Source organism: Lepus europaeus, chromosome 15, assembly GCF_033115175.1.
Source record: "Lepus europaeus isolate LE1 chromosome 15, mLepTim1.pri, whole genome shotgun sequence".
Taxonomy (NCBI): domain Eukaryota; kingdom Metazoa; phylum Chordata; class Mammalia; order Lagomorpha; family Leporidae; genus Lepus; species Lepus europaeus.
In genome coordinates this window covers 84945123-84962646 of record NC_084841.1, presented here as the reverse complement: position 1 = coordinate 84962646, position 17524 = coordinate 84945123, and the positions used below count along the sequence as shown (strand labels likewise).

Sequence of the window (17524 nt, the reverse complement as noted above, 5' to 3'; positions counted from 1 at the left end):
AAAGAAATCCAGCTTATCTTTTGTAGTAATTCTGTTTGTAACTTCCATTGTGGCTTTTACTACATTTTTATTAAAAACTTTTAAGGAAAAACAGAAACATAAAAATTATACATATTTATGGTATTCCAATTGATATTTCAATAGATGTACACATTGTATATAATTTTTGGATTTTAGACCCAAAAAGCATCAACAGTAATTTTACTGTTTTTTCCCCATTTCACTTGATTATTTTTCATTCAAATTACCTCAATTTCCAGTCTGTAAAACAATATTTCCCACTCTAGAAACTAAAAATTTAAAACAAACCATATTTAATAAGGGTTTAAATGGGCTGGCACTGCGGCTCACTTGGCTAATCCTCCACCTGTGGCGCTGGCACTCCGGGTTCTAGTCCAGGTCGGGGCGCCGGATTCTGTCCCAGTTGCTCCTCTTCCAGTCTAGCTCTCTGCTGTGGCCCTGGAAGGCAGTGGAGGATGGCCCAAGTGCTTGGGCCCTGCATCCGCATGGGAGACCAGGAGAAGCACCTGGCTCCTGGCTTCAGATTGGTGCAGCACTGCCCGTAGCAGCCATTTAGGGGGTGAACCAACAGAAGGAAGACCTTTCTCTCTGTCTCTCTTTCTCTCTAACTCTGCCTGTTAAAAAAAAGGGGGGGAGGGTTTAAATGGTACCTGTAGACTTGGTAAGGGAGGGAAAGGTTCTGATTTTTCAAAATGACAAAAAAAAAAAGGAGAATTCTAATTTGGGAGAAATCTTCAGAGTGTCCATAAAATTTTAAGCACTCTCACACAAAGGCAACACAAATATACTGCAAACTGTTGAGTTTTCAAGATGGATTTTAATCTCATTCCAGACAGAAATAAAATTTCTAGATACAAATACATCTCATTCAAATCACTTTTTAATATACATTCATCAACTTAAAATATTACAAGGATCCAATATTTTCATCTCTTATAATCTCAATATATTATATATTTAATATATAATATATATACAATACATACAAGTAGTCAGCAGGATTACAAAGTAATTTTTAAAGGTCTGATCAGTATTGATAAATATTTTTAGACCATTAATAGGAACTATTTAGGAACAGAGAATAAAAGCCCAAACCTAACAATAAGATTGCAAATGTTCACATGGCCAATCATTTGTAGAGAACTCTCAAGTTGGGTGGAATATATTTTAAAACAATACTCTTGCTATTCTCAAGCAACAGTACTTTTAGATATTCATGTATATCACCATTAAAATTTAAAATAACTATGCAGCTTTCCTTACTGTAATATACAGTAGCTATCTCTTTCTTTCTGTTGGTTTTTGTTGTTGTCATCTGAATAGTAACTAATATGCTACCAACAGAAATGTCTAGCTCCTTTCCCTCCCTTAACGCATGGCTCAGTTTGAAGATTGTTCTATAGGCAGCCACCATGACTATTAACAGTACCTTAACACCACAAAGAGCAATGAATCAATAACTGGAGTCATATGAGAAGTTTCAAAGACTGCTAGAGGTTTCTGTAAACCAAGGTAATCAGAAGTATTACCCTTGTAGATAGCCCTCTCACATCAGTAAATACAAAGAGTTAAAATCCCAGTGCCACAGTATAACAGTTAACAATTTCTTCTGTGATTTTTAAATATTATAACATTAATTCACCCTGAGAATACAGAGGAAACATTTAAAACAAGATAGTCTGATATGGTTTTTCCTTTGTACTTGCTCTTTTCTGGTTTTTGTCAGCCCTTCAAGGGCATACATACTTGAATTTTAAGTGTGAATTGGATATCCATTTCTGTTAACTGAGATTCACGCCACAGTCAGATACTGGTGATAGAAGAGCCCAAAGAGGCTTGTAGAAAAAAGGCAAGCAGCAATCCACCACGTCAGGAAGGACAGAAGTCCTCGGAAAAGAAGAGGAGTGAAAATGTTTTTTAAGCTGCTCAGTGCCACTGTTATTTGCGTAACAGTTACCTTCATCTTTCCATCAGCAGATGGTAATTCAGAGTAAACAGAATTGGAGGGTAGGCTATTATCAACTGGTAAGGTAGAGACAGATTCTGGATAAATTCCCCAGGAGTGATTACCTAGAAAATTTAAGATGCAAATAAAATTTGAAGAGTAACTACTTCCAAGGTCTCTTACTTAAAAAAAAAAAAAAAAAAATTTAACCTAAATTTGAAATTAAGAATATGAAATTAGTGGCACAGTAAGTCACTTTATGTTGAAAACAAAGTACAAATAACAATCATTCTACATTCATTAAAAATGTACCTAGTATAATTAAACTGTATAACTGCTTTCAATTAACTGAAATAAAATCTGGTAATTTAATAAAAACAATTTTTTCCTTGTGTAAGACATGAATCAAGTACCTCTATACCAGTGACAGGGACAGACTCAATGACTTCTTAGAAATCTTTTCTACCTCTTACAACATCAGAATACATTTATTTCTCAGAAACCACCTATGATTACAATATGAGAAACTATTAATAGCTTCCAGAAATTTTTTCATCACAGACATTTCTACATTGGATAGGATATGAGTCACATAATTTACAACTAAGCTGCCTATCCCTCTACCTTTCATACATTTTAAAAGGACATTTACACCTATCATCAGCCCTATGGTATATTCTAAGCACACACAATACTACTTTTCACTTCTTCAGCTCCACATTGGCAGACTACCTGATCTAAGAAAAGGGAAATGATCAATGCAATAATGAACAGTTCTTGAATAACACTGCATAGGGACTGGACAGCTTAGTGAAAAGACTTGCAGAAGAACATCCACTGAGAAAGCAATACCCTTTCAACCCAAGTTATCTAAAATACAGTTTACAAGACGATTCTGTAAATGAAAGCAAGTCTCTAAGTTCCTTGCAATAATTTAAACACTAGGCACTAACAAAACCTTAAATCAACCTTTTATAACTAAGACCAACAGAGCTCACTCAAGTTGTTGGGTAAATTTGAGAATTAACCTTTAGTAATAATTCTTGTGAGTAAAGCATATAGTTATAAAACCACATGGGCCTGAATTTTCAAAGTCAAGATGATGCTATTGCAGATCAGCTTCTTCAGCTAAAACTTTCCCATGCTTCCTCTTAAAACTATTAAAGATAGGAACAATTTTAAGAGGCCTATTTCCTTGTGGGTAACACAAAAGCATTAGGTACATGTAGAGAGTGAAGGGTGATGCCCAGCTGCCAGGGAGCACCTACCTAGTGTTTTCAGAAGCAGAGTCGTGTGAAGCAGCATTACCAGAGGTGCCACATACTGCAGTGCAATGACACAAAGGTAATAAAAGACTCGAGCCACCTGCAACCAACCACATTCTTAAGTATCTATTACAGCGGCCATGTTAGGAGTGATTTAAACTTTCATGTAACTGTCAAACTGAAATGCTAAGAGATAAATAAACCTTTTCATAGAAAGGAAACTAAATGTTAATAAGTTTGCATTTCATTATAAATGTCCTCAAACTGACTTCAGAAAGGCTCAGTTTGAAGGTTTCTAGAATGTGAAAATATTAAAATAAATTTCTTTCTTAAGAAGTTCGTACAAGATGTATGTAAAAATCAAATGGTATACATTCACTTACACTTCAAAGATTAAACAAGTGCTAAAATGTCTACGGATAGCTATGTAAAACATCAAACTAAATAACAAGAGGAGGCAGAGTTATATGAGTGTAAACTTCTTATAAAAATATTAAATCCCCATTCTACATGAATATATTCCATTGAGGTCAAATAATAGAGACTACGAAGACACACAAAAGGTAAAACAAAAAAAAAAGTTGTTTACATTTGATAAATACCCCTGAATATGAAAGAGAATAAAAAATGTGGAGGATCAACATCTAATCTCTAAAAAGGACACAATCGCATTACAGGTCCACTACAATGGTAGGTAGATTCCTAGCATTTTCCTTCTCTGGAGTCCCTATTAAGTTCAACACATTCCATGTTTAAGTACATGGAGTAATGCTAAAGGGATTAAACTTAGTTACCAAAACTGGTATTTCCAACCCCTTAAGTCACAAAGTCGAAACATCTGTAATGTCTTTCAAATCAGAGGGGTTTCATTTAGAAAGAGCAGGCATACCACAGATTGGTACAACACAACTATTAATATAATTAACACATTTAAGAAAGGAAGAGGAATTGAGATCCTTTCTTCACTCAGTACAAAATCAGACCAAAGGGGCCAGAGACGTGGTGTAGCTGGTAAAGCCACTGCCTGCAGGGCTAGCATCCTATATGGGCGCTGGTTCGAGTCCCAGCTGCTCCACTTCCAATCTAGCTCTCTGCTACGGTCTAGAAGAGTAGTAAATGATGGCCCAAGTCCTTGAGCCCCTGCACCAGCGTGGGAGACCCAGAGGAAGCTCCTGGCTCCGGATCAGCACAGCTCTGGCTGCTGCAGCCATTTGGGGAGTGAACCCGCGGATGGAAGACTCTCTCTCTGCCTCTGTCTCTCTGTAACTCTGCATTTCAAATAATATAATAAATAAAATCTTTAAAAAAAACCAATCAAGGTGTTCTTGGTATCTATCAGCTTAGGTCTGTCCCATTTATTTACAATCAGAATACTGTGGCATTACCACCTACTAAAGGAAACAATTTCTTTTGGTTTTTATAACACAGTGTTCACTATTTTTCATTTTGATATGGTATAAAACTTACCATTTTCTGTAGCTCAACTGTACTTATTCGTCCTGCTTCCTTCTTCATCTGATCCACACACTTCTGGGCTAAGTTTAGATATGCTTGCAAGTGACTACGCATCATTGCCAACCGCAGAGCACACAGCAGGATTATTAACCAGAGGCGCAGAGTGTCGAATGTAGCTTCTGTCATTCTATAGATCAAAAAGTTGATATGGTGCTCTCAAAGACCACAATATGCTAGTTCTACGTTAATGTTCAACATATAGAAAACAATTAACTTAGCCACACCCAGGGACATGGAAGAATCTCATTCTACTATGAACTTAAATACATAATATTTTCACTTGTATAACCAAACTGGATAAATGCATCATGAAAGTGTTTAAGTAACATGTGAAAAGAGAAAAAATAGGGAGCAGTACTTAAGACGCTTTATCTACCACCCTCCATGGGGAACAAAAAGATATGAAAAGAGAAGTTGGGGGCTTATAAACTGGAGATGGGTGGAAATAAGGAATCCACAGGAGAGAAATCAATGATCCACTTATTATTAGGTACAGTTTTATCTAATCATGTATGTATTTTAATGGGATTTTTACTTTGCTATCTAATTAGGACCACTGGAAAATCAAGAGTTTTGATGTATGAAGAAATCAGATGCCTCAGATTTGTCTTTAAGAAGTCACCTAGCCTGCTCTGTGTAGCAGCTAGCTTGGTTCTGAGCAATTCCTCAAAGCTAGGGTTAGGATTTCAGGTAAAAAGATGTGCCTGTAGGATACTGTTTCAAAAACTAGACTATTGGTGAGGATTCCTTAAAGAACTTTAGAATGCAGAGATGATTTCTATTTCTTTAGGGATTTCATTTTTTTGTTTTAAAAATTAATTATTTATTTGAAAGTCAGCATTATGGATAGACAAATCGATCTTCCATTGCTGGTTCACTCCCCAAGTGGCTGCAATGACCAGAGCTGAGCCAGGTTGAAGTCAGGAGCTGCATCTAGGTCTCTAACATGGTGGTAGAGGCCCAAGTATTTGGGCCATCCTCCACTGCCTTTCTCAGGGCATTAGCAAGCAGCTGGATTGGAAGTGGAGCAGCAGGACACAAACCAGCACCCATATGGAATGCTGGTGTCATGTTTTTAAAATATATGGTTTCTGCTTTGATAAAGGACTAGGGGGTCCGGTGCTGTGGCTCAGCCTGTAGCACCCAGCATCCCAAATGGGTGCTGGTTCTAGTCCTGGTTGCTCCATTTTTGATCTAGCTCCCTACTCATGCACATAGAAAAGCAGCAGAGGATGGCCCAAGTGCTTGGGGCCCTGTACCCCACATGGGAGACTTCAGCTTCTGGACCCTGGCTTTGGCCTGGCCTAGTCCTGGCTGTTGTAGCCATTTCGGGAGTGAATCAGCAGATGGAAGATCTCTTTCTGCTTCTCTTTCTCACTCTCCGTAACTCTGCTAATAAATTTTTTAAAGACATCTTAAAAGAAAAAAGAAAAGGAATACCCAGCAATTTAAAAATGAGACCTGGACCATCTTTGCTATCTACACTAATCTTTAGAACGTATCAGGCACTTAATAGGCCTGCTGAGATGCATACTGCCTGCTAGGATCTGGAACCTAGAAGGGTCTCCCTGAAATTCTTTTTTTTTTTTTAAAGATTTATTTATTTATTTGAAGGAGTTACACAGAGAGAAGAGGAGAGGCAGAGAGAGAGAGAGAGATAAAGTGAGTATTCCATCTGCTGGTTCACTCCGCAATTGGCAGCAATAGCCAGAACTAAGCCAATCCGAAGGCAGGAACCAGGAGCTTCTTCTGGTCTCCCACATGGGTACAGGGGCCCAAGGACTTGGGCCATATTCTTACTGCTTTCCCAGGCCATAGCAGAGAGCTGAATCAGAAGTGGAGCAACCGGGACTTGAACCGGCGCCCATATGGGATGCCAGCACTGCAAGTGGCGGCTTTACCTGCTACACCACAGTGCTGGCCCCTTCCTGAAATTCTTAAGAAAATGAGGGGAGAATGAGTGGATAAAAGGAAAAACAAATGAGAAAAGATTTAAAAAGCTTCTTAACAGATCACCCCCAAAACAGGTTTAATTATCACTCAGTCCCTCCGTCCAGCAGAAGCACCTATGAAAGAGCAAAAGCCACAGTATTCAACAAGTTGCTTGGGGAACAACATTAATGACTAGTACTGGAAACAGAGAATGCAGAGAAGGCATAAGAGCATACAATTCTGTTTGAACTATATGCAAGGAGGTCAGAAATGAGGACAAGATAAACCTGGGCTATGTTTCCTTTTCCAAGGTCATGAGTGCATATGGACATAAAATTCAATGGAGGGGCCAGCACAGAGGCAGGTTAAGCCTCTGCCTGTGATGCCAGCATCCCATATAGGCACTGCTTCAAGATCTGGCTGCTCCACTTGTGATCCAGCTCCTTGCTAATGCACTTGGGAAAGCAGCAGCAGATGGCCCAAGTGTTTGGGCCCCTGCAACCATGTGGGAGACCTGGAAGAAATCTTCTGGCTCCTGGCTTTGGCCTGGTCCAGCCCCGGCCATTCCAGCCATTTGGGGAGTGAACCAGAGGATGGAAGTTCGTTCTCTCTCTCTCTCTCCCTCCCCTTCCCTCTCTCTCCCTCCCTCTCTCTCTATAATCCTGCCTTTAAAGTAAACAACAAAAAATCTTCTAAAAAATTCCAGTGGAAAAGCTCACTGTTAGGAAGGATAAAAGCACAACATTTCATCAGTCCATTCCCTGTGAAACCAACAAGATTAAGGAGTACTTATGTGAAAACAACACTGCATCCACAGCCTTGAACCTCTCCAGGGGACCTATGAACAATTCTGTGCTCCCTGGACTTGTGCAACAAGGGGAGAAATCAAATAGTATCCCCCAAACAAGCCATTTCGTAGCCTCTGAGGATAACAGACAAAGGGAATAAAGGCAACAAAAATAAGGCAATAAATCAGAAAACTATTAGCTTATTTTGTGAGTTCAGGGCTCAGGATAATAATCATTAAATAGTATGCTCAGATTATTGAAGCAAGATCATAAAGATAAGCTGATCTGGTGAGGTAGCTAAAGAACCAGCTTGACTGGGGTAAAGAACAGCATAGAAATTTCCCAGAATTCCTGGTGCTGTTCTGGGCTTCACTGCAGATGTTCTTTTTGGTTTCCTTTTCATGTGTTTAGTGCACACATGAAATCTGTTTACCCACTTTTTTCCCCTTGATATAGCATGAATGGAATTAAATACATTTCCGGGTTGGAGCTGCATCATCACTTTGTCTTTGACTACAAATAAGATCTTTCCACAAATGAATTTGTCTCTGACAGAAAAAGAACCTGTCACTTGCTTTCTCCTTCATCCCACTCTGTGACTGATGGACAGTCATTCTTTCACAATAGACCACATGGACTTTGGATTTTAAACAAAATCAAGTCAGTTGTGCCTAAACACTTAATCACTAATTCACAATAAAAGGAGAATAGAATGAAGCAGAGAAATTGTGTTGGAACTGTTTATGAAACAGGTCTGAAATGCAGATGGGACAAGGAGACAGACAGCTGAAAGGCGACAACTCAAGGCTGGTGCAGAACAAACAGTATCCTCTAATTTAATACCTACCCAAGGGAAAAGTTCCTGATGTCTGTTTCTGTTAAGCAAGGTATTCACTACCAATAAATCTGAACAAAGTGTAATCAACCTGAAAAGTGGGAAATGAAATGTGGGTATGACCACCTAATGTTTATATATGGCAAATATGCCGGGTAAAAGTTCTCAGTCTGTTGTTTCACCTAAAAACACGAGATAGGACCAGCAAGCACAAACTAGAAACTTCTCTAAGACTGAATGATAAAATATGTAAAAGCACCACTATCTAGCATAATAAACGTACATGAAGAGTATATCATAAATGCTAGTTTCTCTGTTTTCCCAACTTAACTAAGGAAAATATACTGATAACATAATCATAGAATATGAAATCCAGTTTCTAAGACAAATGCCCAGGAAGAATTGGGAATGGCTTCAGTATCAAAGACATGAATTTTAAGTTTCTTTGAGATTTTGTCTAGAACCCCAGGATCCTGAGATGTACTTTTAAATATTTAGGGAATCTATCAAGTTAAATTACCACTAAGGTTTAGTTGTATGTGCGGAAAACATTACTTCTTCAGTGGATATTTCCCAAGTTCAATAGGATTAACTCTAAGAACATGGTCATGGTCATTGCTGACTATCTACTACAAGACAAATCTGCACCAGGATCTGGGAGAAACACATAATAGGAAATGCACAATGGGGAGTCAGCAACTAGTCAAGGTTTTCTACGTTAATTTCAGAGGCAAAGCACTAAAAGGAACATTTATTAAGCATGTAATTCCAGCTGGCTACATCATATGTTCTTTTACTTAATTCCAATAATAATCTTGTGAGGTAAGATACACTACTATCTTTGTTTTCCAAATGGGTAAACATAGGCTTGGTGAAGTTAAATAATCTGCCTCAAGTGGCAGTTTTAGTGAGGGGGCAGAGATGGAGTTTGAACTAGTTTTGTCTGAATCTTTCTATTACACCAACATAGTTACACAAGGGTAATATATCAAGAACAGTTAATTAATACCTCTTCATAAACTGCTTCTGGGGCCGGTGTTGTGGCATAGCAGATTAAGCCAGTGCCTATGATACTGGAATCCCATATGGGTGCCAGTGCAAGACCTGACTGCTCCACTTCCCATTCAGCTCCCTGATAATGAGCCTGGGAAAGCAGCGGAAGATGGCCAAGTGCTTGGGCTCCTGCATCCACATGGGAGACTTGAAAGAAGCTCCTGGCTCTAGGACCTGGTTTCAGCTGGACCCAGCACCTGATGTTGCAGGCAATTGGGAAGTGAACCAGCAGTTGAAAATTCAATCGCTTGTGCTCTCGCATGCGCTCGCTCACGCTCTTTCTCTCCCCTCCTCTCTGTAACTCTTTCAAATAAATAAAAAAATAAATCTTAAGGGGCTGGCGCTGTGGCATAGTGAGCTAAGCCTCCACCTGTGGCGCTGGCATCCCATATGCACACCGGGTCAAGTCCCGGCTGCTCCACTTCCAATCAAGCTCTGCTATAGCCTGGGACAGCAGCAGAAGATGGCCCAAGTGCTTGGGCTCCTGTACCTGAGTGGGAGACCTAGAAGAAGCTCCTGGCTCCTGGCTCCTGGCTTTGGATAGGCCCAGCTCCGGCTTCTGCGGCCATCTGAGGAGTGAACCAGAGGATGGAAGCCCTTTCTCTCTCTCACTCTCTGTCTGTAACTCTGCCTCTCAAATAAATTTTTAAAAATAATAAAATTTTTAAAATAAAAAAAACCTGCTTCTGTGTTTTCCTACCACCTCCCTCTTTTAAAATATATTTTTCTAATTGGACAAATACAAATTAGTATTAGAAAATAATGTCAAGGCATTGTTTTTAACTTTATTAGGTGTGATGATAATATAGCTATTGAGGAAAATATGTATTTTAGAGATGGAAACTATAATACCTGGGGTGAGAATGTCATGTCTCTAGTTTACTTGAAAAATACTTCAACAGAAAACAAAACCTGGGCAGCATTTAGCCTAATGGTTTAGATATCTGAGTCCCACATTGGAATACCTGGGTTCAATTCCTGGCTCCAACTCTTGACTCAGATTCCTGCAAATGAAGACTCTGGGAGGCAGCCATAATAGCTCAACTGACTGAATTCCTGACACAAATGTGGAAGGCCTGGATTGAGTACCCAACTTCAGCCTAGCCTAGCCTGGCCCAGTCAGACCTGGCCACCGTGGGCATATGGGATGTGAACCAATGGATGGAAGCTCTCCCTATCTCTCTGTGTTTCAAAAATGAAAACAAAAAAAAAAAAAAAAAGCAAGAAAAGAAGAAATAAAAAAGGATGGAGCAAATCTGCAAAATGCTAACAACTGTTAAATGTAGGGGCTGTTCTTTTTTTTTATAGTACTCTTTTCTATAATTTTCACAACTGAAAAAACAAGTACACAAGTGTAGTTAGTACAAGATAATATTATTTACAAAGATCCCCAAAAGCTATGATGGTCATAGCTTCAATTTTATAACACACATTTTAGCATTTGTTAATGTTCAGCATTTCTATTAATGTCTGAAAAACACAGTGTCCTAATTTTTTATCATTAAAAATTTAAATATAGTAAATGACATTTAGGAAAACAGTTCAGATTATATAATGAAACGAAAATTAGTCCTGGGTACCCATACTTACAAAGGAATATTTTCTTTACCCAATGGTGGGTTCATAATGTAGTCTTTGGTGATTGGTTTTACCCAGAGCAGAACCATAAATAAAGGTGCCAAGAAGTTGATATGAAGTAATGTTCTGAAAGTATGTAAGAAATAAATATAAAAATCTAGAAACAAAATACATTAATAAACTATAAAAGTTGGGTGTTACTAAAATGAAGGTAAGAACTTATTTGCAATATTCTACATTAAGGTACTACTGTCATACAATTTTGTGTTTATCATCACCATTTAACAGATTTCAGCTGAGAAACTATGGTATTACCTTAATTCTTCAAATTAGCATAATCAGGTCAAAGAAAGTTAAATGACTTGCTCATGGCAACATAACAAGTTAGAGGCAGAACTAGGACTAAAATCCAGATTTCACTTGTACTCTAGTATATTCTTCAAAAATCCTGTATCTCTGATTTAATGAATGAGTAGTTTAATGATTTTCTAATACAGTCAATGAATCCATTGGATTTTCAGTACAGAAGAGTCATCGAATACTTACCAGTGAAGCTGAAATGAAGTACTTGCTCACTACCCACAGGTAAGTGGTAGTGACTAAGTCAGGTCCCTAACACAAGACACACGGCAGCTAGACCTGACTGCACCTGTTACCTGTGGAACCTTCAATACTCAATGATCATGTATCATGATTAAATTACACTGTGAAAATCACAAGTGATTCACATAGTTTTATTTCATGTTGGGCAATTATGAACAAAGGTGAAACTAATTTCCCTAGCCTCTACAAACGAAGAATTATACCTTACTTTTGACAAGGTAATACCCTTAATAATACGGTAAAGAGTTTCAGGTCTGAGCTCTAACTTCTTAACTGCTGTCCAAGTCTGTATCCCACAGAAATACATGGCTAGTAAAATTTTTCTTAAAACAGTAGGCAAATTCTTCAGACTATGTTATGACTGTAAACTGCTTTCATTATCAACACATTAAACAGCTAAACAGGAGGGTTTAAAAAACACAGACACACACATTTTAGAACATCTCACAGGGAAAGGTGGAACCTAGTTCTAACCTCTGATATGACAACAGGTCTGAGTGTCCAGACAAGTAGGTGACGAGAATGCTGCTCTTTGTGCCAGTCATGTCACTCTCATAACAGAACTAGCTTGCCCACACCCTTCTAGCAAGGCAGAGTACAACACAATAAGGGCTGCAACAAATTGCAAATAAAATAAAACCCCAAATCCCTACTAAGGAAAAATATTTTTGAAAAGAAGCCACATTTTACTGAAAAGGACACTAAACTGGGCACAACCAGGCCCCCACCAACCCCCTTCCTAACCACCACTAAATGCTTTAAATGTTTTTATAAAGTGATTCCTTCATCCTCTAGCCGGGGTAAACCATGGAGTGCGGGGGAAGCAAGCAGTATTAGGTATGCAGTGTTGCTAGGGAACACTCCAGTACCAAGGAGCAGCCCACAGCGGTTTCAGTAGCTTGTGAAGGGCTCCCCTCCACCCACCCTTTTCAGCTTATTTAAATCATAACACCAGGGTTAGTGGACTGAAGTGTGTGTGCAGAGAGGAGGGGGAGAACCAGGTTTGTCTTAAAAGAAGCCATTAAAGAGAAGGGGAGTGGGAGAAAGGCAGTATATAGCCAAGAGCATGCTGAGTAAAAGGTGGAAAAAAGAGGGATGATGGAGCATGTGGTGCGAGGTGAGAAAAGGTAAACACATGCACAAAGCTGATGGAGGAAAGTGGAGGGAGGGTGGGAACCAGTACTGTCAGAATCAAACCATGGGGAAATAACCTAAGTGAGAGACAAGCATGTGACAGAGACCAGAGAATGGGCATCATTACATCGAGGGTATCAGAGAGCAGGCATGTTAGGAAATACAACCACTTAGGGAAACGGAATGAGCATGGATACATGTATCAGAATGGAATGCTCTCAAGTTGGGCTTCCACTGCAAAACAAATGATGAGACAGGAACGTGGATCTGGCTACAAACTAAAGTAGATAGAAGCCTGTCTCGCCAAGGTGTCTATGTCAACAACAAAAAAACCTGTGCCCACCACAAGAACATAGTGAAAGACTTTGAACTACATGTAGAGATCCAACATGATTTCTCCACGGCTGAACTGGAATAGAACTTGGTAGGTGAAAAAAATTGTGTAAGTACAGGATTGGCAATAACCAAAATAAAAATGCTTTATTACTAATAGATCAATAACTGAAGGAAAGCAGATATCTCTTATACAAACAACTTTTAGTTTGAAAACAAAAATTTTTAATACAGTAAATGAAGTTAAAAACTATTTAAATAAATTTATGTAACGCTTAAAATCAATATTGCTAAATAAAATGATTTTTTTTTACAAAGAAAACTTCCAAAGGTCCTCATTTCAGCTGTAGAGAGTGCAACATTATAAGACTCTAAATTAAAAAGAATCTAACATAAACATGGTATTTCCAGTTTAACAGATGAAACAACTTTAGTAATCAAAGGCACATTTTTTTCAACCTAACTTAGGATTAAGACTTGAATGACAGTCACTACTCAGAGTTGAGAGAGGAGGTGACGTGACATCAAGTGGTTTATTACTGTTCAGTGCAATAACTTATGGTTCTATGACAGTGCTATACCTTCATCAAGGTGGAAACATTTATCTATCTGCATGTGCTTATGTACATTTTCCGCTTACTGTGTAATGTTTTCTGTTGCCAAATTCAGGGCATCCAGGTGCATTTGAGCCAGTCGCAATCCAGGAAATGTCAAAAAAGCCCCAATGAGTGAGCAGAAAATAGCCAGGAAAAATTTGAAAGTAAGTTTTGAAACAGGACCCCTAAAAACAAAAATTTTTAAAAAACGGATGACTTTCTAGGAAATTTCTTTCTTCTGATTAATCACCGAACAAATCACAGCTATAGGCAAACCAAGTGAACTTCTCCTAAAGGACTGTACTTATCCAAGATCTTGGTGAAATATAAACTACTCAACTCCTTAATCACAATTCAACCTGTATATTCAACAGAGAGCTGATACATGATTGAAATACAGTTTTATCTCTAGAGGCAGAGAAATTAAGTAAGAGCAAATCTTCGTAAGAAGTCTTTTATAAAAGATACCACCTTAATACAGCTGTAAAATTTCAAAGTATGTTTTTAGAAGTGACAGCCCAAATTATTATTGTTTTGACTAATTAAAAACAAATAATCATTTAGTTAATACTTTAATAAAAATGGAAAATTAAAAACTTAAATAACTTAATTATTCAAAAACTTACTGAGATTCTACACCTTGCTTTTCGAGAAACTGCATTGCGCTGTCTGAAAAATTTGTAAATCCTGTAAAAAAAAAAAAAAAGACATTCATAATACAGGGGTAAAATACAGAATCTTTCCTAGGAAATAAAATGCTAAAAAACAGAGCATCTTAAATTTCGATGTGACTAGCTTAGCTCTTTCATGTGTTAATTAGTATGCCAAAATGCAATAAAATTTGGTTATTAGCAGGAACAGTCTTTGAAAGCTTCCCTTTGATATTTGTACATTCTATGAATGTGCATAAAATTTGCATTAATTCTTTAAACTATGTGAGTAAACTTTAGCATTACAGAAACTTAACTTTGAGGAAAAAAAAATGAGGGGGTAATTTCTTTGGAAAAAGGTTAACAAAAAAACTTAGCTGAAACAAAAACCAATAAGCAAAGAGAGATTACTTAAGACTAATAAAGGTTAATTTATTAGAACACCACAAAATATACTCTTCAAATTTAATTTTAAAAATTTATCAGACACAAAGCTTACTCAAACACTGAAGAAAAATATTAACCATAGAAAAAGCAAACCTAATTTGTAAAGCTGTATTCAACTATTACCTGTTTCGAGTCCAAATTCCAGATAATTTTCTGTTACAATCAAGACTGCCATGGCTTTGACGAAGAAAAAAAATCCGAAGGTGACACAAAGTGACCTTTCACCGCCATCCTCTACTTTAAAATAGTGTGTAGTTAATGAAAACAGAACTTTGCTGCAGAAGGAAAAGTTGAGGAAAAACCACAAATATCTTTGTGGGAGCTACACACAACTATCTCCATAGGACATGAGCTCCCATAAAATCTGACTATAGCTCTTTTCTGAGTCTACAACACGCTTATCTACAAGCTGTCTTTTGGAAGGAAGTAAAGAACACACAAAAGTCTGACTTGGTTCCCTGAAAACAGGACATACAAGCAAAATAAATCTAAGTGACGGATGTAACATTTTCAACTCAAGGAAAAATGCATCCATACATTAAGTTGTAATTAGGCAATATACTCCTCGTTTATCTGACATTTTACTGACAGGTTATTAAAGGAATTTTAGGCAATAGGTTCTCAGTGACAAGAAAAGTCAGGGCACAGGTTATTTCAAAAAACTATCTTTGTGGGCATGTTTGTCAAACAGTTAACAATAAAACATAAACATCCATCACAGGGATCACCTGTCATCACCCAACAACTTAAAATCTGAGAATTATTAGTAACCATGTAATAACCACTGTGAGCTGTGTTATTTAAGATCATCATTTCACAAGAGAATTAAAAACAACATATAGAGTGAAAAAGTTCGTTAACTGTTCAAAAAAGTTTCTGCATTCTCACCTATCAAAACATACTCAAGAGCTCATCTTCACTGAAATTCAACCCCACAATAATTCACTAAAGATCTAATCAGAGCATGATCGAAAGATACAACACAGAACTCCAAGCTGTTCTCAAACAAACAAAATAAAAGGCACCTAGCTTAGAAACACAGACAAGCACCTTCATATAGACTTCACAGCAACAGCAGTCATTTCATACACACCATATACCAAGCTTTATCAAGTATCTCATTTAATCTTCACAGTGGCCACACTATTCCCATTACTTTACAGAGTAAACATACAAACACACCCACACACACCCAGAGAGACAGAGACAGAGAGACAAACAAGAGAGAACTCTTAAAGAAAAAAGAAACCATGACACAGAGATTAGGTTAAGTAAAAATCCGTCAGATTAAGGGCAACTGAGATTGAAATCTAGGTGATCTGGATCCAGAGTCTGTGCATACATAAAAATTGATTATGCTGCCAAACTAGACAGCATCTGAATTACATGGGAGTTTAGCAGTAAGACATGAGATTTTTTTTTAAAAAAAAAAAAGATTTTACTTACTGGGCCCGCCACTGTGCTTTACGTAAAGCCTTTGCCTGTGGTGCCAGCATCCCATATGAGCGCTGGTTCTAGCACTAGTTGCTACTCTTCCAACCCAACTCTCTGCTTGTGGCCTGAGAAGGCAGTATAGGATGGCCCAAGTGCTTTGGTCCCTGTACCTGGGTGGGAGACCTGGAAGACGCTCTTGGCTCCTGATTGGCCCAGTTCCTGCCACTGCAGCCACTTGGGGACTGAACCAGCAGATGGAAGACCTCTCTGTCTCTCCCTCTCTGTGTCTGTAAATCCACCTCCCAAATTTATTTGGGCCAAGTCCCACTGCCTTCCCAGACTGCAAGCAAAGAACTGGGTTGGAAGAGGAGGAGCTGAGACATGAACTGGCACCGCAGGTAGAGGCTTAGCCTTCTACGCAACAGTGCCTACCCTGACATGAGGTCTTTTTAAAATAGCATTGTCTCTGCAGAGGCAGACAGTTCAAACATTCTCAGAATCTGAGTTTTTCTACAGTGTTGGGCAGGAAGATGAAAAGAGACGTTAAATTATTTTTATAACAAGGGAGATCTTCAAATCATACAATTTGCAAAACTAACAATTCCTTCAAAGTAGAGAGTAAGCATTTAAAAAGCAGTATTTATACTCTAGTCCTTATTAGGTAGTATTTTGTGGTATTTCTATGTGCTATTCTTCCAAATTCTTTCTAAAATCATCGAACATTATTGTTTAAAATTTTCTCTAAACATATTCTCAATCTTATTTCCTTTTGGCTAACAGGTACGAAACCATGTACATAAGCAGTAGGAGTACAGAGCAATACTGGAAAAGTTGGTATGATTCTGTAATACCAAGCTTAACTAGGATTGATAAATGTAAAGGACATCAATTTCAATAAAATTATTAATGAGACTTTATTTTGGTCTTTTGTGATTGTTGATGAATGGTATTTCAACAGAAGCACACTTAATTCCCATATAATTTTAAGAAAAAAAGTGATTAAAAAAAAAAAACCTTCTGGGGTAGGTGCTGCGGTGTAGCAGGTAAAGCTGCTACCTGCAGTGCCGGCATCCCATATGGGCACTGGTTTGAGTCCTGGCTGCTCCACTTCTATCCAACTCAGCTAACTCTCTGCTGTGGCCTGGGAAAGCAGACGATGGCCCAAGTCCTGAGGCCCCTGCACTCATGTGGGAGACTTGAGAGAAGCTCCTGGCTCCTGATCGGCTCAGCCATCTGGGGAGTGAACCAGCAGATGGAAGACCAACTCTGTCTGTCTCTCTGCCACTTGGTAGCTCTGCCTTTCAAATAAATAAATAAATCATTCAAAAAATTTACAATGTAATCATTTCATGCAACCTACCATTATTCTTTTCTACACTTTCTATAAGACTATCA

The 17524-nt window shown here is 38.1% G+C and overlaps 1 protein-coding gene across 6 annotated transcripts in view; it reads right to left on the bottom strand.

The window, feature by feature from the left end:
• Positions 1 to 890: 890 nt before the first annotated feature.
• Positions 891 to 17524, bottom strand: part of TMEM161B (transmembrane protein 161B) — a 77525-nt gene continuing 60891 nt past the window's right edge. For 3 of the 6 annotated variants that reach the window (XM_062212429.1, XM_062212433.1, XM_062212434.1), the window contains 7 exons: positions 14819 to 14970; positions 14225 to 14285; positions 13643 to 13783; positions 10945 to 11058; positions 4699 to 4873; positions 3235 to 3331; positions 892 to 2091 (listed from right to left, as the gene is read on the bottom strand). In XM_062212429.1, the coding sequence (XP_062068413.1) occupies positions 1814 to 2091; positions 3235 to 3331; positions 4699 to 4873; positions 10945 to 11058; positions 13643 to 13783; positions 14225 to 14285; positions 14819 to 14970 (1018 nt within the window). In that variant the 3' untranslated portion in view covers positions 892 to 1813. Of the gene's footprint in view, positions 2092 to 3234; positions 3332 to 4698; positions 4874 to 10944; positions 11059 to 13642; positions 13784 to 14224; positions 14286 to 14818; positions 14971 to 17524 lie in introns of all 6 variants that reach the window. The other 3 variants (XM_062212431.1, XM_062212428.1, XM_062212430.1) reach the window with 3 other exon arrangements.